The 22944-nt window shown below is 42.4% G+C and overlaps 1 protein-coding gene across 5 annotated transcripts in view; it reads left to right on the forward strand.

The window, feature by feature from the left end:
- DOCK8 (dedicator of cytokinesis 8) overlaps positions 1-22422 on the forward strand; it is a 205680-nt gene extending 183258 nt beyond the window's left edge. For all 5 annotated transcript variants that reach the window (XM_020289294.2, XM_020289291.2, XM_020289296.2 and 2 more), the window contains 7 exons: positions 337-471; positions 1642-1731; positions 5133-5369; positions 7855-7998; positions 9494-9600; positions 18303-18473; positions 18918-22422. In XM_020289294.2, coding sequence (XP_020144883.1) covers positions 337-471; positions 1642-1731; positions 5133-5369; positions 7855-7998; positions 9494-9600; positions 18303-18473; positions 18918-18978 — 945 coding nt within the window. In that variant the 3' untranslated portion in view covers positions 18979-22422. The remainder of the gene's footprint in view (positions 1-336; positions 472-1641; positions 1732-5132; positions 5370-7854; positions 7999-9493; positions 9601-18302; positions 18474-18917) is intronic.
- The last annotated feature ends 522 nt before the right edge of the window (positions 22423-22944 follow it).

Here is a 22944-nt window from a genome sequence, read left to right on the forward strand (position 1 = left end):
TTAGCTCTCACCTATCAAACAGAAAAGGGCTGCAAATAGAGGACCAGAAATCCGAGTGTGAAAGAAGGCAGCTCAAATTCCTTTGTAACCAGGAAATGTGAGAATCGTTTAAATTCATTTCAAAGAAGGCCCTGAAATCTGGTCTTTTGGTTATTATTTGCAAAGTTTACCCCATAAACATTACATTTAGTTAAAGGAATTATTTCTGTGTACATCAGCCATTGGAATAAAATACTCTGTAACACAATAAAAGATTCCTGCCTTTGCAACCCAATGGATCGTCAGGAATTGCATAACTATAATTTATAACTAATAATTTCATATTTTGTTCATCAGGATCACAAGAGAATGTTTGGAACCTACTTCCGAGTTGGTTTCTATGGATCCAAATTTGGGGATTTGGATGAGCAGGAATTTGTTTACAAAGAGCCTGCAATTACCAAGCTTCCTGAGATCTCCCATAGACTGGAGGTAAGACAAGTGATTCTGTGTGCTTGACACTGTACTTCGCAAAAATGTACTTTGCAAAATGTTAGAATGGGTCATCACCCCAAGTAAGTACATAATCATAAATCATGGATTCATCATTGATCTCTACATAAATTTTTCCACTTTGCATGTCTAACGTGAAGGTAGTAGGTGAGATCTGAGGTAAAGCAAGATTTGGATAGTTTTCCCCTAAGATCCCGTGTATGCTTTCCAAAGTTTGTAAATTTGTATGGCAAAAGTTTATTTTCAAGTCTATGCAAAATTCAGTCAATGGCATGTGCTTTCTTATGTTTCCAGATGTTACTAATATATGCTAACAGATAGGAAGTAACAGAGTTTTTTGGCTTGAAAGCTAGCATCTTGACTTTGAAGTAATCTGGCCGAATTACTGAATCACCCCTGGAGAATGGTGTGGCCATCCTTCTGGTGTCACTGGACAACTTCTTCCATTCTGATACAGAGCTGCTCAACAGTAGCTGTACAGCGGCTTGTGGCCAGCCCCAGCTCCAACCTGCTGTTGACATTCGGTCCATAATGTAACAGAAAAGAACAGCATGTTCTGGGAAGAAAGGCTGAAAGGATGGAGGAAAAGAGAAACAGCCCAAAGAAAGATCAGGAAAAAGGAAACAGACAGTGAAAGGCCAAGGACTAAGAACTCAGGAAGAAAGTTAGAGGGTGCCTCCAAAGCAAAACCCTCTCAGGCTGAGTGACTGGGGTCTGCTAAACTGATGACAGTTAACCAAAGATTTATTCCTTACACACTGTCACTATTGTTTTGAATATATGCTCTCTTATGACTGTAAGACTTACAATACTTGTTGCCTAATTACTCCTTGCACTAAACAACCATGGGACTTACTTGATTCAAATAAATCATGCCCCAGAGTGGAAATATGATGAGGTTGGTTGAATTAGAAGCCAAGCATAGCTATTGTAGGGAAGCATATATCAATTGACAGTGCTGAACTTCCTTATATTTTTATTTTTGTCTCAGGAAATGCTGAACTTTGCTCATTTGCTCAGAGAGACTCTCAATAATCAATGAACAAATTCTACCTTGTACTTGTTCCAAACTTATTTCACTTCTGAGAAGACAAAGAGTTGCATTTTGTTGAGAATAACCTTTATAAACTGTTGGTTCTTCTTACCTAGGGATTTTATGGTCAGTGTTTTGGTGCGGAATTTGTGGAAGTGATAAAAGACTCTACTCCTGTCGACAAAAGCAAGTTGGATCCAAACAAGGTATAAAAAAATTTGCAAAAATTAACCATCAGGTTCTAAATCCATATCCTACCCTGAGAACACAAAATGGCCTCTTTCATCTGGATTCCCTGAGTCATTTAAACACAGCCAAATATTTTTGTCTAGGGTTCAACTACAAATTGGTCAGATCTGAAAGAAAACATACTCAGACACAGGAATTGTAACAGGAGTTATTGTTGATTAAGCACCAGCTGTGTGTCTGGAACTCTTAGGCCCTTTGCATATATCATTTCAATTCATTCTCCATCAGTCCTTTGAAGTAGGTTTCATTGTTCCTATTTTACAGATGAGAAAACTGAGGCATACAAAGGACCAGAAACTTTCCAAGATAATGCAAAGAGCAGAGCCAGTACTCAAACTTAGTGTCTGTTATCCCTGAACTTATACTCCTAACAACTGCTCTTTATTGCCTTTCTATAAAACCTTTAAACTCTCAATTTAAAACATGTTTAAAAGATATAGTCAGGCCGGGTGCACTGGCTCACACCTGTAATCCTAGCACTCTGGGAGGCCGAGGCAGGCGGATTGCTCGAGGTCAGGAGTTTGAAACCAGCCTGAGCAAGAGCGAGACCCCATCTCCACTATAAATAGAAAGAAATTAATTGGCCAACTAATATATATACAGAAAAAATTAGCCAGGCATGGTGGCGCATGCCTGTAGTCCCAGCTACTCGGGAGGCTGAGGCAGGAGGATTGCTTGAGCCCAGGAGTTTGAGGTGCTGTGAGCTAGGCTGACGCCACGGCACTCACTCTAGCCTGGGCAATAAAGCAAGACTCTGTCTCAAAAAAAAAAAAAAAAAAGATACAGTTGTCTCACTGAGAGCATTTAAGTGACAACCTTCTTTAGGCTGCAAGTAAGTATTCCTGTTGGCCAAGCATAGGGTCCCGGTGCCATTGGTGGAATGATACCAAGGGCTTGGCCTTCTGTCTTCTCACTTAGACACAGGGGTATGGTCCATTTCACCCCAAACTGGGAGTACTGCAGCGCACTTCTGATATCAACGCCCTGTAGTTAGCATCAGACCCTGCAAGTTAAAGGCTCAGTCCTCCCCAAGATGGCCCTTACTTCAGACATCAGGCTCAACCCCACTTCTGACCAGCCAGCCGGCTACAAATTTGGGAGTTTCCACAACAACCCTCAGGTTAGATAATTCATTAAAATGACTCACAGAAGTACTCGCATATGTACTACACTTACAATTATAGTTTTATATAAAGAGTACACACAGGGCAGGGTCTGGGAAGGTGCACATAGTGTCTGTGCCCTCTCCTGGGAAATCCAGGCACGTCACCTTCCTGGAAGGTGTTCACCAACCAGGAAGCTCCACCGAGTCTCCATGTCCAGAGTTTTTATTGGGGTTTCGTTACGCTGGCATGATTGAACTGTCTCCAGCCCTTCCCCTCTCTCTCTGGAGGTCAGGCTAGCTCAAAGTTCCAACCCCCTCATCACATGATTGGTCTTTTTGGTGATGCTTCGGCATCCAGAAGCTGTCTAGGGGCCTGCCAAGAATCACCTCATTAGCATAACAGAGACACACCTATCACGCAGGACATTCCAAGAGTTTTTGAAGCTCTGTGCCAGGAAATGTGAACAAAGACCAGAGGTATTCTTTAGTATCCCACAGGGTGCTACCTGCCTGCCCAGCCATGCCACAGACAGATATGTTCATGAATGAGCTTTCTAGCCTCCAAATAATGCAAATGCAAGGTGGTGTTGAGGGCCCAGGAAACAGAGGACCAATTGCATCTGGCAGAGCTATAAAACAAAAGGTCCAAACTCTTCCCTCAATCCCATCTTCCAGGATATTATGAGGGTGATGCAAGTAGGGAAGAAATGGCCAAATCTAAGAGTTTGTCTTTTCTACATTTTTATCAGAACACTTGCTCACTTAAGACACATTTCCTAGCCTAGGCTTGAAAGCAATAGCAAGAGTTGAACTGAACTTCAGACAGGAGTTTGGGGTCCTTGGAAGACAGGATCGGCTGCATGCCCACAGTGATCTGTGCAGAGCACAAGTTATATAAAATCACCAGTGACCTCCCTGACATAGTGTCCTTTTCCCCTCTTTTAAAACTTCCAAAGTGGGTATGAGAGCTTGGAATGAGAGTCCAAACCCAAAATTATGACCAGACTTCATTAGATTAAGTAGTGATTTACAGTCTGAGGTCAGTGACCCCACCTACCCCCTTCAGGGATGGGTGTCCCAATGTCTGTGCTCACTGTCCCCTTTTTTTTTTTAAAGAGGCCTTCTTCCTTAATAAGTACCCTTCTTCACTCTGTGTGTGTATGGGGGGGGGGTATAAATGAGGTATATGCAGTGAAATTCACCGTTTTGGTGTTTAGCCTTACAACTTTTGACAAACACGTGTAACCACCACCACAGTCAAGAGATAAAACAGATCCGTCACTCCAAAATATTTCCCTGGGCCCTTTCTAATCATCCTCTCTCTACTTTCAATCCCTGGCAGCCACCGATCTATGTTCTGTCTCTGTGGGCTTGCCTTTTCCAGGATGTACAAAATGGAGTCCTGCAGTAAATAAATGGAATCATATAGTCTTTTGAGTCTGGCTTTTTTCCCTTGGCCTAATCCATTTGAGATTCATCCACATTGTAGTGGTTCGTTCCTTTTTATTGCCGAGTAGTATTCTGTTGTGTGGACGCGCCACCGTTTGCTTGTCAATTCCCCACTTGAGGACATTTGAGTTGCTTCTAGTTTTCATCTATTTTATGAATAATGTAGCTGTAGATGTTTGTGTACAGGTTTTTTGTGTGCACATATGTTTTCATTTCTCTTGGGTACACATATGGGAGCAGGATTGCTGGGTTGCACGGTTAGTGCAATTTAACTGCATAAGAAACTGCCAACTTGTTCTGTAAAGTAGCTGTGCGTTTTGCATTCCTATTATTCACGTATGAAAGTCCCGGCTGCCCTCCATCCTTGCCAGCACTTGGTATTAGGTTTTTTTTTTTTTTTTTTAGTTTGCCAGTTCATGCTTTCTAATAAGTGTGCAGTGGTCATAGTCATTCTGACAAGGAATGTTGATGTCTCTTAAATAGCAGTTTGCAAACTCTCATACCAAGGCTTCTGTTGGACCAGTTTGCTCTTCTAGGAGGGGGCGGCCAGTGGGCCTGACTCTTCCCGCAGCCACACTCCCCTCTCCTTCTGCTCAGAGTCCTTTGTCTCCCTGGGGTCGGGCAGAAGAAATGGCTGCTGGCAAGATGCTCGGCTGCGGCTCCTGGTGTCTGTAGCTTTCCTGACCTGGGAAAAGCACTGCTGCGCTGTGTTCCAGCATGCCGCTCCCGTGCACCTCCCGTGCACCAGGATGGCTGTTTGCAGAGTAGCTCACCTCTCCTTCCCTCGCCCCGTCCCCCCCGCAGGCCTACATACAGATCACTTTCGTAGAGCCCTATTTTGACGAGTATGAGATGAAAGACCGGGTCACCTACTTTGAGAAGAACTTCAATCTGAGAAGGTTCATGTACACCACCCCCTTCACCCTGGAGGGCCGGCCTCGGGGAGAGCTGCACGAGCAGTACAGAAGGAACACCGTGCTGACCACCATGCACGCCTTCCCCTACATCAAGACCAGGATCGCCGTCATCCAGAAGGAGGAGGTAATGGCTCCCAGAAGGGAACAGCCACCACTGGACGTGGTGGTGCAGGGGGGCAGCCTGGGCGACCTGCTAGCAGGACACACAGACCTGAGCGCTCACTCCTTCATGGCGCACTGGACTAAAAGCAAAAAGGGACGCACTTGAAATATGATAATGTGATTATCCTTTCACTCTCACAGTGTCAGGGAATCCCATTTAGTCAGCTACATATTTTATAGCACTAGTTTATATTTAATATTTTAAAGTTATATCTTTAGTATAAATATGTTTACATATTTAATTATAATATCTAATATATTTATATTCTAATTATAAATGTGTATGAGATAAGTATATTTAAATTTTAAATATTTATATAAAATGTTCATATATTTAAAAGCTCATAGGTGATTCAACTATATATGTGTTAATTATTAGAGAAAAGAACCACAAGTGTGCAGCCCCAATAAGTTGGAGATGTGCTGTAGGAAGGACACGATACAAGGTAGACAAGTTGACCCACTGGCTTCTAGTGCCAGCTTCCTCCTGTGACTTTGCACAAGCTAATTATCTTCAGGCTCTTCATTTATACATTGGCAGGAAAGACTTCTATGCACAGTAGAAGACTGTACTCATTTTAATAGCACTGATTAAGAAAGTCTCTCAAACCACAGAATCATTCAGAATTATACATGCCATAAATATTTTATTTTTCTTTAAAGCACATACATGTACATTTATTTGTCATCCTTTTTTATAGAGGGTCACAGACTTCTCTGTGATTATGAGTTGGCTGATCACACTTCAGCATTGTCCTTCTTGTATAAACCACGCCCAGAGTGCATTGTCTGAGATGTTTTTTGCTTTCTGTAAAGCAGAGGTGAGGGCTTAACGATCCTCGTTAAGCAATAGGAAAGCAGAAGGCTTCTGGATTTTTACAATTTTTTCCCCTAGCCTTTTATAGTTGTCTTGTGCACACCTAACATGACAGGAATTTTTATAGCAACTCCCTTTCATAATGTCTTGCCCAAGCATTCAGCTTGGATTCCATACAAGCAACTCTTTTTCTTTTCACACCTATAGTTTATCAGCTTGTGCGTTATTTAATTAGATTAGGTCATTAAAATAACAAGTATAACAGATGTAATTGAGGTGGTGAGCAAACACAGATGCATTGTGGTGAATATATACCTCATCGGGCAGGAGTAGAAGTGGCTGAACTACCTAGAGAGTAACCCACCAGCTAGCATTCAGCAAAGTAACTGCATCAGACCGTGGGTTTCCCAGAGGGCAAAGAGAGTCAGACCTAGTGACTCAGTCAAGAGGAGGTAGGTTTAGAAAGCACCTGTTGTACTTCTTATCATTTCAGACCTTTAAACATGGAAACATGTTAGGCATGGCACAAAAATAAAATCATGGCACCAAAATGCATTCTCAAAACTTTTCTTGGCCATCTGTAGTTCCCCGAAAACCTCAGTGTGTCTATTTGCTAGGGCTGCATAACAAAATACCACAGATGGAGAATGGCTTAAACAACAGAAATGTATCATCTTAGAGATCTGGAGGCTAGAAAAGAAGTCTGAAATCAAAGTGTTGGCAGGGCTGGTTTCTTCTGAGGCTGTGAGGGTCTGTTCCAGATCCTTCTGGGCTGTGGATATGGCCATCTTCGCCCTGTGTCTGTTCATATCATCTTCCCTCTATGCATGCTCATGTCCAAATTTCCTGTTCTTACAAGGACACCAGTCATATTGGATTAAGGTTTACTCTAATAACTTCATTTTAACTTGATTACCTCTGTCAAGGCCATATCCTGAATAAGGTTAATAAGGTTAATCTCTAGTACTCAGAGGTACTAGAGATTAGGACTTCAACATATGAATTTGGGGGTGATACGACTCCACCCCTAACATTCAGGAAGGACCCTACCCCAAAGCAGGATAACTTAGTAGCTAGATTGACCTTTGAGAGAATTCCATTTACTAGGAATTCTCCTTTAGGGTGAGTTGAAGAAGGCACAAGTGATATCAGAAGCTTGTATTATGATGGGGAAGAAAATCTTGAGTGCTGTGCTTCTAATAGCTTTCCCAATTTTAAGTCAAGTAACTTGTTCGATAATAAGAAAGGATATCTGACAATGTGGAAAAAACATGAAGTCTGAACATAGACATAACTATGATCAAATTATGATCTCCCCACTTACTACCTGTGTCATTTTATGGAACTTACTTAACTTTACAATCTCCCTTTGACTGTAAAATGGAGAAAATAAGAAGGGTGTTGAAAGGAGTAAATGATAAATGTGTGTAAAGTTCCCAGAACATAATAAGTACTCAAGAAATGTTAAGCCCTTCCTTCTTCTTAACCTACTATGATTATTTTAAATTATTCTAAAAGTCTTCCCTTAGCTGTTTCTTCTAATCCAGGTGCCCTCCCATCATAGTTCCAGATTTATCTGTGGCATATGAGTCCAGACAATGACTTGCCTACATTTCTGTCCTATGTTCAGTTTGTTTTGACACCAATTGAAGTTGCCATTGAAGATATGAAGAAGAAGACCCTGCAGTTGGCGGTTGCCATTAACCAGGAGCCCCCTGATGCAAAGATGCTTCAAATGGTGCTGCAAGGCTCTGTAGGAGCTACTGTAAACCAGGTAACAAAACCAGCTGGTGGCAGCTCCTCTGGTTCTTATCACATTGGTTATCATATATCTCCACCCTCCTTCTTTGGAGTTGATGAGGACTCTGATCCAATATAAACACACAGATGTTTCTAAACTTAGCCTGAACACTTGTGAGGTTTAGAAGACTTTTAGGATGCCTCTTCTCTTTCATGCAACAACCCAAGGTAGGAAAGAAAACCTAGAGATGAATAGACCAGGAGTACCATTTTCTCAAAGGAGTCTCCACTATGGGGCCAGATGTGGCAATACAATCTAGATCTGGGGGCCAGTAAGGAGTGCTTAGTCATGCCGCATTTAGGCAGAGTCCTTCCAGGGCTTGAGACTAACCTACGAATACCTGTAGGTGAGAGGTGAAAGGGTCTAGAACAGGTGTCCTCAAACTACGGCCCACGGGCCACATGCGGCCTGCCGAGGACATTTATCCGGCCCACTGGGTGTTTTTGCCACCGCTGCCTGTCCTGCTTAGCAGCTGACTCATCCTGGGCACACAGTGCGCATGTGTGGAATGTGCACCGCACTCTCCAACGGCCCTCCAGTGGTCTGAGGGACAGTGAACTGGCCCCCTGTTTAAAAAGTTTGAGAATCCCTGGTCTAGAACATCCGACTCTTGGGTCAGTTTCCAGATGAACCCAGCACGCCAAGGACCTTGCCAACCAAGAGTGACCTGGGACCAGGCTTCTTGGGCCACATCACACAAGACTGTATCTTTTCAGACTTGTTATCATGCTAACTCCCAAGTTCAGCATGGAGCTGAACGAGTCTCAGTTGGAGGGAGGTACTAGCCCTAATACGCTGTGGCCTCCTTAATTTCAGTTCTAGATCCATTCTTGTCCACACTCAGATATTCAATGAGCATCATGAGTCTTTTCTCACTCAGCACAACTGGATTCCCCTGCAAAAATTCTGTCTGCTTAGCATCAAGGAAGCAGCAATGGTAAAGAAGAGAAATGCCTATTGCATTTCCAAGATCAGAAAAAATTAGGAAACTTTTGCCTTTGCAAGTGCCAATCCTTTGATGAAAATGGAAGACTTTATAAGGTCACAACCATGGACTACATATATACTATGGATATCTCTGACTCAAACCAACAATTATCCAAATGCTGTTTGCCACTGGGGCAACTAGATGAAATGAGTGAATATGAATGGATGGATCAAGGCAAGCCCCATTTTTATAAAAGCAACTCAAAGTACATACTCTTTAATGCAGTTCTATTGCCTTTATATGTGAAAGAAAATCTATTATTAGTAGTCTTTGAGAAAATACATTTGTACTTCTGATTGTTTCCCTAAAACTCTAGACTTTCAAGTAATCAAAGTTTCTTGAGAAGTTCAAGACCTTTCTTGATTTTTTTGTTTGGTTCAAACCAAGTACAAAATTAAATTTTTAAACTAAGTCATGCCAACAATTCAAGTAATTGAATTTTCTCTTCACTATCAGTATTTTTTTTGTTTTTTCCATCAGGGACCACTGGAAGTAGCCCAAGTGTTCTTGGCTGAAATTCCAGCTGACCCAAAACTCTATCGACATCACAACAAGTTGAGGTTATGCTTTAAGGAATTCATAATGCGGTAAGAAGGAAAATGGTTGGGAATTTTATTAAAGCAGTAGTTCTCAACAGTGTGGTCCCAGACCAGCAGCTTCAGCATCACCTGAGAATTTGCAAGAAAGACAAAGTTTTAGGTATCACCCAGACCTACTAAATTGGAATGTCTGGAGGAGGGACTTAGCAATCTGTGTTTTAATAAGTCTTCCAGGTGATTCTGACGCACACTGAATGTTCAAGAACCACTGCAGTAGAGCAACACTACTTGTACTAGTAATAAGTAACTTACAAACTGTAAAGTGTTTCCATGTCTGTCATTTCCCATGTACCTCACTTTCACATTGTAAAATAAGTATCATCATTATCCTCATTTTAAAGAGGAGGAATTGGAGGCTCAGAGATAGGATATAATTTTCTTAAGTTTGCACAGCCAGTTAGAGGCAGAGTTGAGTGCAAACCAGGTCTTCTGAATCCAAATTGTCCACACTTGCCTCAACGTGCTGATATTCCACTGACACAGTAGAGTCCCAGAAGTTCTTGGCATTGGCAGTCTTTGTGATTTCCTAAATCATCTAATAACTTATCATTAGAAACTCAAAAATAGATACTGCCTCCAATTGAGAGATAGAGGCAAGATTCTAAAACTGGGCTTTTTCAAAGGTATCACCTCAGTGACACTTCCCCATGTCAGACAAGCCTCATCTCTGCTCCTGAATTCTGCAATGGAGCTGCCTCAAAGGCAGCCAGTGTAGCCTGGATAAGAAGTGGGTCTCCTTTCCTGGTTAGAGCTGGAACCCATACTATTAAGTGAAGTTTCCCAAGAATGGAAAAACAAGCACCACATATACTCACCAGCAAATTGGTATTAACTGAACAGCACCTAAGTGGTCACATAGGTACTACAGTAATAGGGTATTGGGCAGGTGGGAGGGGGGAGGGGGGCGGGTATATACATACATAATGAGTGAGATGTGCACCATCTGGGGGATGGTCATGATGGAGACTCAGACTTGTGGGGGGAGGGGGGGAAATGGGCATTTATTGAAACCTTAAAATCTGTACCCCCATAATATGCCGAAATAAAAAAAAAAAAAAAGAAGTGGGTCTTTGGGTAAGGTTTTGTAATCTGTTGCAACGCAGACTGATATATTGGGTCCCCTGTGGTCCTTAAAAGAATGATTGTGAAGGATGCGAGGGCATTTCATCTATAAGAACAAATGACAACAGAAAAAAATGTGTACCAATACTTCTTTTCATCCATGAACTTTAGAGCGGCATATAAAATGTAGAAATATCCTCACTTGGTAGATGGGGATAAAGGAAGCTAAAAAGTTAAAGTTTGCTAAATTCAGTGAAAACTTGCCAGCCTGCTAGTGTCGGGTGACGTGATAGGTCCGCAACTTTGCTGTGATGGAGGGGACAAGCTTTGTCCTGCAGTAAAGCACAGCTGCTTGGTAATGCGCATGTGTGGCTCTGTGTATATGTATGTGTACATGTGTATACACATGCACATGCATAGACTATATTTATTAATGTTTTGATATTTGAATTGTTTCCTATCTTTGAAAGCAATTCTGACATTACAAAAAAGGTAAATTTTTTTCTTCAGTACATAGTACATATTTATATAACAAAAAATATTTGGGGGATTTTCTAGATCTATTTATTTTTCACATATTTTCATTTAAAATTAATTATGGTTGAAGGCCTCCAAAGTTGGCAGTGGCCCAGGCCTCTCTGGACCTGCAGAAGGATCTATGAAATGTTGACAGAGCACTCACTGTGACCCAGCTGTGACATTAGTTATGGGAACACCGAGACCTGGGTATTCCTCTGCTTTTGGTGACAGGCCATGTCTCTGCAGAGCTAAACAGCAACACAGTGTAGCTGGTGCTGAGAACCCTATGCGTGTGCTAAATATAGGATTAGAGAGATCAGAAAAGAGAGATCAGTGACAGACTGGAGTGTTTGGGGGGAGGCTTTGTAGAAAAACCTCTTAAACCTTGTCTTGAACATATGGTTGGAAGAAAGGGGAGAGGGGGAAGAGGGAGGCATTACAGTGTCCCCCCTTGTCTGTGATTTTGCTTTCCATAGTTTCAGTTACTGGTGGTCTGAAACTAATATATACAATAAGATATTTTGAAAGAGAGAGAGACCAACCAACCACATTCATGTAACTTATATTGCAATACATTGTTATACTAGTTCTATTTTACTAGTAGTTATTGTTCATCTTTGTGCCTAATTTATAAATTAAACTAGCCCAGGCCCAGTGGTTCACGCCTGTAATCCTAGCACTCTAGGAGGCCAAGACGGAAGGATTGCTTGAGCTCAGGAGTCCAAGCCCAGCCTGAGCAAGAGCGAGACCCCGTCTCTGATAAAAATAGAAAAATCAGCCAGGTGTCATGGCGCACCCCTTTAGCCCCAGCTATTATACTTGGGAGACTGAGGTGGAAAGATCATTTGAACCTAGGAGTTTGAGGTTACAGTGAGCTACGATGATGCCACTGCACTCTGCCCAGGGTGACAGAGGGAGACTCTGTCTCAAAAACAAAACAAAATGCTTTATCATAGGTATGTATGTAGAGGAAAAACATGGTGTATGTAGGGTTTAGAACTATCTGTGGTTTCAGGTGTCCACTGGGGGTCTGGGAACGTGTGCCCTGCGGATGAGGGACTGCTACACTAGTGAGGGGACCGACACAGCCACAGGGCTCACAGTCAGGAAAGTTCATGATGCGTCCGGACTCCTCCAAGTCCAGCTAGGGCAGCACGTTCTCTGGAGCATGTTAGGACAAGGAGGAAAGATTCGAAAGACAGTAATATTAGTAAATGAGTCTCTGAATAGAATGTAAATGTAAAAGGAAACTTGTTCAAAGAGGAAGTGGTTTTCATTGTGTTTAGAGGTCACATGGATTTCTTGTACTAGTGCAAACCTTGCAATCCAGCATCTCACGGGTGTGATCCTCTGCCCAACTCCACCTAGTTAAAATGTCCTTATGAAATCCCTTCTAAAATGCATTTCTAATTAGCTCCTAGCCCCAGGAAAAGTTGCTACAAAGAGAACACGGGGCTGAGTGAAACTAGTCCAAGGCAAGGGATACGAAAGGAAACGGATTTTCCTAGGGACGGTCCTTTAACAAAGTCGTGCATTAGACTCTGAGCGAAGATGTTATCTTTCTGCCCAGATTGCCTGCAAAAATGGTGGATTTTCAAAATCAAATTCATCATTTAAAATGTTGTTCTCTAACCCTTCTAAAGGTGATTCCGTGTGGGAAACCAGGCTACAGTCCTGCCTTTCTTGCTGCTGCTTGCACTGCTGTGTTTTCTAGAAATGCCACAAGACTGTCTATCAGTCCTTCTCAAACTTCGCGTTCTTACAGACTGTCTGGAGATCTTGTCAAATGCAGATTCTGATTCAGTAGGTAGAACCTGAGACTCTGCATTTCTAAACAAGTGCTGCTGCTGCTGCTACACTGGACCAAACTTGAGTAGAGAGCCGATAGAAGTTGCTGGATTGCCCACCTCCCTTTTACCTTTTCCAGCCCCCTCCCCTCCCCTCCCTCCCTGAGGGCTTCATCCCTCAGGCCATCCTTGCTGTCACTCACCTCCTTTGCCTTCCCGTTCCTCCCTCCAAAGCAGCAAGTGTGCTCAAACTGCTACACTTTGAACCAACTATAGACGTCAGCTCATCCATTCATTTAGCAAACCCTTACTGAGCCCTTGCTTAGTGGCCAGCACCATGCTACAGCACATGGAAGGGTTAAGTCCCGGGAGAAATGGGACACGGCTGCAGGCGATGCAACACTGCCGCCCAGACTTTCCCTCCGCTTTATGTCATGGAGATCAGAAGTAGTGGGTAAGACCATGGTGATGGCTGCACAAGGGTACACGTTTTCTAAAATTTGTCAAACTTACCCTTAAAAATGGGTAAAGGTTATGGCATATAAATTACACCCATGATACAAGTAGTAGACAAGGAAACCTTCCTTTTGCCCCCATTGCTTAATTCTTTCCCAAGCGCAATCAGGAAGGTACAGCTTTTTGATGAATAGAGTAACTGTTTTGTCAAGTTGTCTGCACTGGGGTATTTTCTCCCCGGCTCTGCTCTGAGACAGCAGAGGTGACACAGTTGTGGAGAATATTTGGGGGCTGAACAGCTCTCAGGTTTCCCGGCCACTAAGCTGCAGCTTCTCAGCAGACGTGGGCTGTAGGTCAGTGAGCACAGACTTCCGATGCTGAGAACTAACGGCAGAAATGGGCGCTGACCAGGCCCACCAAGGCTGCTTCCCGCCGGGCCGCGGCCTTTCTGACTCAGCTGCAATAGAAGCAGAAACAGCCAGAGGAATCCTGGCAGCAGACTTGCTGCAGCCAGCACTCGTCCAGCTAGTCCTGCAACTCTTCAGAGCATTGCCAAGTTGGGACCTCAATCCGCTTCTGCGTTTTCCTGCAATACTAAAACGCCACTGCAGTGAAAGCAGCATGTTCAGGCGTTCAGAAGCCGAGACAGAGATGCAAGTTTCCATCTCCCTCTCCACTCCCCTAAAGCACCCACTTTTAGGCGCTGAAATTCAGTTTTAAATTTTCTTCTTCTTACTTTTTCTGAATGTTCTTACTCCCATGAAGACTAAGTGATTCTAAATTTATTTTTATATTTAAATAGAAAATAGCACTCAATGGTACCAGTTACAGGCTCCCTTTAAGAGAAGTGGTTTCAGATACACCCCACCAGGGTTCTGTTGCGTATCCACAGTCACAGAGTCGGAAAACAGGTGTCTGATGGTGCTATTTTGAAATTGGAGTTAAGGTCTGTGAAGAGGAAGGAGAGGGCATTCATCCAAGTGGCCATACTACACTGCGCGGATAGTGTCGGTGGAATCAGCAGCAGTAGGTGGAAAGAGATCTGAATATTTGGTGGGAAAACAAAGCCTGAAATGTCCCGAGAGGTTGCTCAGAAGCAGATCAACAGTGGTGACATACGAGTGATTTTTGTCACTTTCACAGGGTCATAGATACCTCGTATTAGTGGGGCAGCATTGCTAGACAGAAACTGGAAACCAAGTAGAACAGCCTGCACATGCATACACACACACACACACACACACACGCACACACACGGCTCTCCCCCAACCCCCATCCCACCTGCAGTGATTCTAAGAGGAAAACTCCGTTTTTGTTGCAGTGTGATTCTGCCCTCCTCTCCTAGCCAACCTCCTCCATGCTCTTGGAAGAGCTCTTGGTCCTCTTGCTCTCTTGCTTTGGGGCTGGGGACACTGCGCTGGAGAATGGCTGGGGCTGACACTGACTTAGAGGATATTAAGCAACCATGGGAACCCCGGGGCACTGTGGCTCCTCAGGACAAAAGCCCAGGGCTGGAAGGAGGTTAAGGCCAGCGTAATGTGAACCTGCCCTGGAGACTGTTCATTAGTCTGCTCTGGAGAACCTGGGTTCTGATGTGCTCATCAGGTCCTCAGAACCTGCTTCCGGGTGTCAGATGCCAGGTCGGACACCTCCCCAAGCCCATACCTTCAGTCTGACCCCTCTTCCCACGAAGGGCCACTGGGACACTGTCCTGAGGGAGGCAGCCACACAGGCCACGTGGGCAGCTCATCCAGAGCAGGTAGAGGTGGCTCAGTGGGGACCGCGGGAAATAAGGCTGCCGCTGGGCCTTGTCTGCCTTGGGGTTCACTCCCTACAACACAGCTGTGCGCTCCCAGGCCCGTGCCTCCCCGCTGCAGTGAGGGCTCTTCTCTCTCTCACCGTCTTTCTGTCCACAGTCTCTCCGGTAGCACACCTCCAGGGTAACTAGACTTTTCACAGCAGGGTTCAGGACTCCTAGAAGGGGAGGGAGCCACATTACCCTTCATTACCCAGTTACACAGCACCACTTCCACCGTGTTCTACTCACTGAGGCAGTCACAAAGGACCCCCCATTCTACAGATGAGAAAAAAGGAAGATTTTAATGATGACGTCATCATGGTAATGAGTAGCAGCTGGTTTCAATTCTTGTTCTGTCTGCACGTAAAGCATTTAACCCCGTCTTGGGCACATGGTAAGCAATCAGTGTATGTTAGCTAACCACTACTATTTCTACAGGCAAAAACTACAGAGAGTTTAGTTAATTCTGCCAAAGTTGTCAGAGTAGACATCCCCAAGTTAGCAGTTACCTTCTGCAGGCCTCATCGCCCCTCCTGTAGTCTGTCAGTGTTATAAGCCTTGGCCTTGAAGTCATCCTGAAACTTATTTTATTTTATACAAAGTAGTACCCATAACTATTAGTTAAGAAGCAATAAAAAAAATAATAAGGGGTGATATAGATTTCTCAGGATTCAAAGGCTGTATACCTCCCCTTCTGGTCTTCCCTAAAACCTTTTATATATAACCTTTAGGTATCCTATAATTTGCTTCAATTAATGCCAAACTTAAAAGATAGGTGAAAATCCAGTTAAGGGAGTTCTTTGGTCTCTGGGTGAGTTAAATCAAGTCCTGCTTCTGTAGCAGGCTACTTCCGTGATGATACTGTGGTCACAGGTTTGATTTTTTGCCCAGGCCAAGTGGCTTTTCCTTGCCATTATCACATGCCACCCTCTTCCTCTTTGACTGTCATCCTGAAAACATGCTCGGTATTAACAGGGAGGATTACCAACATCTGGGTATCTCCTTAACTTAACCCTAATCTAGCACCACTATTAGGAAAATAGGTTAAGCCATGTTGATAACCCAAATCTTACTCATCTGAAGGATAATAGAAATATGACTAATTATTGCATGTAAGCTAAGTTACAACCATTATGCTACCCCTTTGAGGTTTGTTGATTAGTAACTTCCCTTGGGTAGAAGAGTAGAAAACAAAAGACAAGACTTTATCATGTTTAAGTAACATGGTATTACTAATTTCTTCTTTGGTGTGTACCATACTGTGTAGGAGACTGAAACACTAGGTTTAATGGATTATAAGTCAGATAACCACAATGAGTTTTGAAGATTTCCTCTATGTCTTTAATGCTGTTCAGTTTCGCCATGATGGGGCTGGGTATAGATCTGCTTTTGTTCATTAGAGGGTTTGTGTCTGTTCACAGCTTTCGAATATGATCAGCCGTTGAATCTTTGAATGTTGCCTCTCCCTCATTTTCCATTCCCTTGGAGATTCTGTCAGATGTGGGTAGGGCCTCTAATCTCCATGTCTCTTAACCACTTCTTTTCACTTTTTAAAATTTATAATTTCTTTGGTGATTTCCTTAGATCTGCCACACATTTTATTAGTTCTCCTGTTGTGTCTAGTCTATTATTTAACTATTTAATCCATTGAGGATTTTCTCTTTTAGTGACTACATTTTTATTTCTGAAAGTTCTATCTGGTCCTTTTCTAAAATTTGCCCGGTCTCTTTTCATATTCCCTATTTGTTTTATTATCATGGATTTTATACATTTTATTAATATTTCCTCTCTATATTAACTTTGGGTTTTTACATTGTTCTGTTATCTCTAATTCTTGTTGGGCTTGATGTATCTTCTGCTTGATGCATCTGTTGGTTCCTTCATACGGTTTGTAATTTTTTATTGTGAGCTAATCTTTGGCAGGAGTTGCTGGTTCTATGGTGGGGCCCATATGCCCTGATTCTGAAAGTATTCCTCTAGAGAAGCTTTACATTGCTTTGTCTCAGCCCTACGGATTTCAATCATCTTGGACTGGTTTTCCAGTTAATATCTCACCTTGGAGCACATACAGTAGAGGAATGTAAATTTTTAACCATATGTGCTGAAAGCCTAGAATTTCAATTTCGCAAGGTGACTTTCTCTCCCCCCCCCCCTTGAAAAGCCCTAAGCTGATAGCAAGTTTCCATTCCACCTCTTTGGACAATTTGCAGCATTTCTCTAACCCCCTTTTCATAGATGTGGTGGCTCTTCAAGGCTCTGAACTACCTACAGGTGACATATCCAGAATTCCACTTTGCCCTGGCCAAGGCTGCATCACTGATCTTGTGTGGGCTTTGAAATCCCTTCCACCTAACCACTAGGACCCATGTGCAATCCTGAAATCTCAGCGGGCAATTCGAGTGTCAGCTACCATGGCACCAGCTCGTGCTATCCCTCGGGCTCGGGCTTTTCTCTTCTCTTCTGGCACCTGGTGCTTCCCTTTCTCTTTCAACAAATGTTTGCTGCCCTTTCCTTGCACTTCCATGTGTACATAGCAGGAGCAGCCGGATGGCATCTGTCTGCCATGTTGCCATAAACCACAGCAAGTTTTTTGCAAGCATAACAGGTTCTCTTCTGCAGTGACTTGAGTTTGAACCTTGGATCCACCACTTCCTCGCAGTGTTATCTTGGGCAAACATACTAACGTTCCTGAGCTTCGGGAATAGAATAGAGATAAATACTGACTTTCCTGGGTTGTTGGGAAAATTAAACATCTAATGCATATAAAGCTCCTTGCCTAGCGCCTGGCACAGAGCAAGCCAGAGCTTCTCAGCATCACTATCCCCTGGGCAACTTTTCAAAAATCGAGATTTCTGGGTGCCACCCCTTGGCAGTTCTGACTCATGGAGTCAGAGGTAGGGCCCAGAAATCTGCATTTTGCAAAGCTCCACAGGTGATCCTGATATGCCACCAAGTTTGAAAACACCCTAAAATGTATTCAAAAAAAATGTTAAATAGGTTCATTGTTCCCAAATTTCTAAACACTGTCAAACTCATTCATTTCCCCCACCCTGATATGTTCATCTCAGATGTGGGGAGGCAGTAGAGAAAAACAAGCGTCTTATCACCGCAGACCAGAGGGAGTACCAGCAGGAACTCAAAAAGAATTACAACAAGCTGAAAGAGAGCCTTAGGCCAATGATCGAGCGGAAAATTCCAGAACTCTACAAGCCCATATTCAGAGTGGAGAGTCAAAAGAGGTAAGAGCAGGGCAGAGGAGGCTTCCTCCTGGGGGATAAAAGCGAGCACATAGGCCCAGCAGATTGAGGCGTGATCTGCTGCACGCGGGGAGTTGCAGACCTGGGGGTGGGGGCGGGAGTGGGGCCTGGGATCAGAGAGCCGGCCAGAGCTTGCTCCACTCTGCTTCCGTCCTCCCCAGACCTTCCCTTTGACCTCCACCGGAACCCTTGGTGTTGGTCTTGTGCCAGTGGTCTTCCCAGAGCCAAATGATGGCCTGTGTTGGTTTTTTCTGTTTTGTTTGTTTCGCCACAGTGTGAAGGGGTCTTAGCCCTTTCACTTATTATTGACTGGTTCTCTATGACTGATGTCCCCTTCTGCTGGGTGATTTCCGCCCTCCCTCCCTTTAAAAGGCTCATTGATCTTTCTTACTTCTGTGTGCCCTCTCTCTCCTATCTTAATTTCAGGGACTCCTTCCACAGATCTAGTTTCAGGAAATGTGAAACCCAGTTGTCACAGGGCAGCTAAGCAAAGCCATCTCCATGCATGGAGACTGGGGCCCTGCAACCCTGGAGAAGGACTCACTGGTACTTAAAACATAAGACATTTGCAACCCAGGACCAGCCACGTACTCCCTGAACCACCAGCACTCTGAAAGCTTCGGGATCCAAGGAACCATGGAATTACACCCAGGTGGACTCTGACCAGATTTTGGCCCTACAGAGGGAAGGGAGGCAGATGGAGGATCTGTGTATTTATTAAAGTGTGTATTTTCACAGTATTGTACAAAACAAGGCATAGGTAGCTTCTCCTGCTCGCTGGTCAGTCACTGTCCAGCTGACAGAGGTGACTTCCTCTGGCCTATATTTGAATTTACAGGATAAGCTCAAACTGCCCAAAGCAAAATAGAAAAACTGTTCACAAACCTATTCAAATTGAACTTCACTCTTTATGGGAAGGGAAGATGAACTTGTAGGAGTGGGAAACATTTTCAATACATCTATAAGGGGAAGCCTTACTAAAATTCTAAAAATCATGATGGTTGGAAATTTGAGAATCTATCGAGTATTTGTGAACTTGTAGGGTAACTTTTTTGGGGTAACTTTTTTTGTTACCCTTTTGGTAATGGTGGTTAAGTGTTGTATAGTTATTTTTGCTTTGCTATAAGTTAATTTAACATGCATTTATAGATGAACACACTCAAAGCACTGATTTAGAAGATACATGGTACTTGGACAGTCAGCCAAAAATCATGGATACTGCATTCATTTAAATGGAAACAATTTCCCTATAATGCTTTGCTTTTTTTCTTATGCTTGCTCTTGCTTACTCTCTCTTTTTCTCCTCTCTGGGACCAAGTTTATTTTTATAAAAGAATAATATCTCTGTTTTCATTTCAGAACATTGTGTTGTCAGCATATGTACATCAGCTACAAGATATATTCAGCTTTGAATTCTCTTGACAATGTACTTTAAGAGAAAGATGAACAAAGTTATTATTTGAGAATTAAATTATATATTTTTAATATAAGAGATGACCTTGACTGATCTAAAAATGTAATATGAATTACAGGCAAAATGTTTCCCTTTGCAACTCGCGTTTTGTGTTTTATTTTGTTTTGACAATGCTTAATATTTCGCAAAGCACTTCAGAGAAGAAGAAAGATACATAATAGTGGCTTTGGTCATATAGTGGCACTTTTTATGCCATATTTAACCTTGGTGGTCATAAGAGAGAATTTAGTTTGGATATTCCAGAACTTTTGTTTATACTATCAGGTATGCATGAATTTGTATGCAGAAAGGATTTTTTAAAAAAAATAATAATAATTAAACTTACTAGTTTACATACCCAACATTTATTCTTTAGGCACTGGAGGAAGAACTCTTTCTAAAGTATATTATAAACCTAATTGCTTTCTTAAATGAGTACACATGACATACTTTAATTCCATATGTATTTAGTACCTTCTGTGTGGGAGACACTGGGTGAGACCAAGGTCAAAAAACATTGTCACTACCCTCCAAAGCTTCTCTGTTCAGTGAGGAAGATCATACATATGTGTATGCAGCCACAGTACAAAACAAACTAGAATAGAGCCTATAGCATACCATCTTTCCAGAGTGGCTCAAGGATGGCCATCATTATGAACACTTCTTATCTTAGATTCTGCCCTAAAACAAAAAGGATTAGGCACTAACTTACGTAAGGTTGGCTGTTCACTCTAATAGCCCTAATATTCTGGGATATTCAAGACTAAATGTTCCCTGCTTTTAGATACCGGTGTCAATTTGGGTTTTGAGGGTTTTTTTTCTTTTCCAATCTCTCTTGTACCACAGTGGGTATACTTGCTTCATGAGTGCAGAACTATGTTCATTGAAGCATTCTTACTCTCTAACCCTGTACTCAACACATAGAAGACCCTCAATATTTGTTAAGTCTGGCATGGTGTCTCATGCCTGTAATTCCAGTGTTTTGCAGGCAGGATCGCTTGAAGCCAGGAATTCAAGAACAGCGTGGGCAACATATCAAGACCTCATGTTTACAGAAAAAATTTAAAAATTAACTGGGTATGGTGGCGTGTGCCTGTGGTCCCAGCTAGTTGGGAAGCTGAAGCAGGATTGCTTGAGCTCAGGAGATTGAGGTTACAGTGAGCTATGATAATGCCACTGTACTTTATCCTGAGCATCAGAGCAACACCCTGTCTCAAAAAATAAAAGGGGGGGGAATGTGTTAATTGACTAAATGAATGAATAAAGTATGAGTAGGCCTGCTTCTAGAAGAACAATGCCCAATAAAAATATAATGCAAGCAACATATATGGTTTTTAAAATTCTAATAGACACATTAAAAAATAATCATGAAAAGAAACCAGTAAAGTTAACTTTACTATTATATTTTATTTAACTCAATACATACAAAATATTATTTCAATGTATCATCAATATTAAAGATTATTAATGAGACATTTTATATTCGTTTTTTAATCTAAGTCTTTGAAATCTGCTGCATAGTTTATACTTAGAACACATCTCAGTTAGGACTAGCCATATTTCAGGTGCTTAACAGCCACATGGGGCTACTGGCTACCATATTGGACAGTGCCATTCTAGAAGCTTCCAACTTTTCTAACTAGATGCCTCTGATCCGTGGACTCAGAATATAGATACCCAAAGAAGTGAGAATTGAGTCTAAAGTAAGAATGACAGAATTCTGATTGAGAGCCCCATGGGCTTACCTGAGAGAGAAACTTGTGGAGTTGGTGAGTACAGACTCATCCATATTGGCAGTTCAGGCTCTTTCTGGGCTAACTCCTGGCTCTTTTCTCAATTCCAGATAGTTAAGTGGGGGCATGGCTCCACTTTTTAAAGTAATGGCATAAACAAAGAACTTGGGTTTTGGTCCTCTGATTTTGTATCCTAAATATGGGATTAGGAAAGAAGTATTTTAAACATTCCTAAAAGTAAAGCAAATTAGGCCTTTTGTTTCCTGAAAATTAGAGAAAACTTTTATGTCCTGATAGCCTTCTTGATTTTACTTTGGAAAATCCTTCTATGAAAGCTTATTAGAGAATCTTCTGATAAGCTTCATGCCTCCCCTCCTTTAGCAAGGTCAAGGGTGCAACTGTCACTATCACGTAAGAATGTCAAGAAAATTAAACATGAATATACTGCATAGGCTTGATTGGGCTTGTCATGCCACACATTGTCTTATACTCCAGAATTCTGTTCTGTAAGTAGTGCTTGCCATGACAACAGATTTGTTTTAAAAAGAAAACAAACTTTTAGAGCTGTCATTGATAATTGTGGTTACAAGTATGTTTTCAAAGACAGGGAACCTTTGTTTTGAATGTATTTTTACATGCTTATTATCTTGTAAAAGCTACTATTGATTATGTATCATTTTGCAAAAGCAAAACAAAAAAATCCTACAGTTTCTAAATATATTCTTAGAGTGCTGAGTACATCCAAGGTATGACTGCTGTGTATTCCTTTTGGGGCTTAAGAAAAATGCTTCCCCATCTGCAGGCTTGACTGAGTCTAAAGGAGGTGGCTTATTCACATCGCTGGAAAGTTGTGGTGGCTATTGATGGAGGATTCAGTCTGCTCCAGGTGGCCTTCTTCCCCAGGCTGCTGAGTGTCCTCATGACATGGCAGCCAATTTTCCCAAGGTTGAGTGATTCCGAAAAGCAAGGTAAAAATGGCAATGTCTTTTATGACCTAGCCTCAGAAGCCACACACCCTCACATCTGCCCTATTCTATTGTTTAGAAGCAAGTCTCCAAGTTCAGCCCACATTCAAGAGGAAGGAAAACAGGCTGTACATTTTAAATGAAGATTGTTTAAATAATATTTGCGTGTATTTTAAAATTGCCATAATGAGGCACATTAAACCTTTTTATTTGCCGTGTCACTGAGGTAAATGGATAAGGATACTTGCTTCTGGAAATGACCAGTCCTGGAGCTCTGGCTGTCCTGAGTCCCTCCTACAGGG

This window comes from Microcebus murinus, chromosome 12 (assembly GCF_040939455.1).
Source record: "Microcebus murinus isolate Inina chromosome 12, M.murinus_Inina_mat1.0, whole genome shotgun sequence".
Taxonomy (NCBI): domain Eukaryota; kingdom Metazoa; phylum Chordata; class Mammalia; order Primates; family Cheirogaleidae; genus Microcebus; species Microcebus murinus.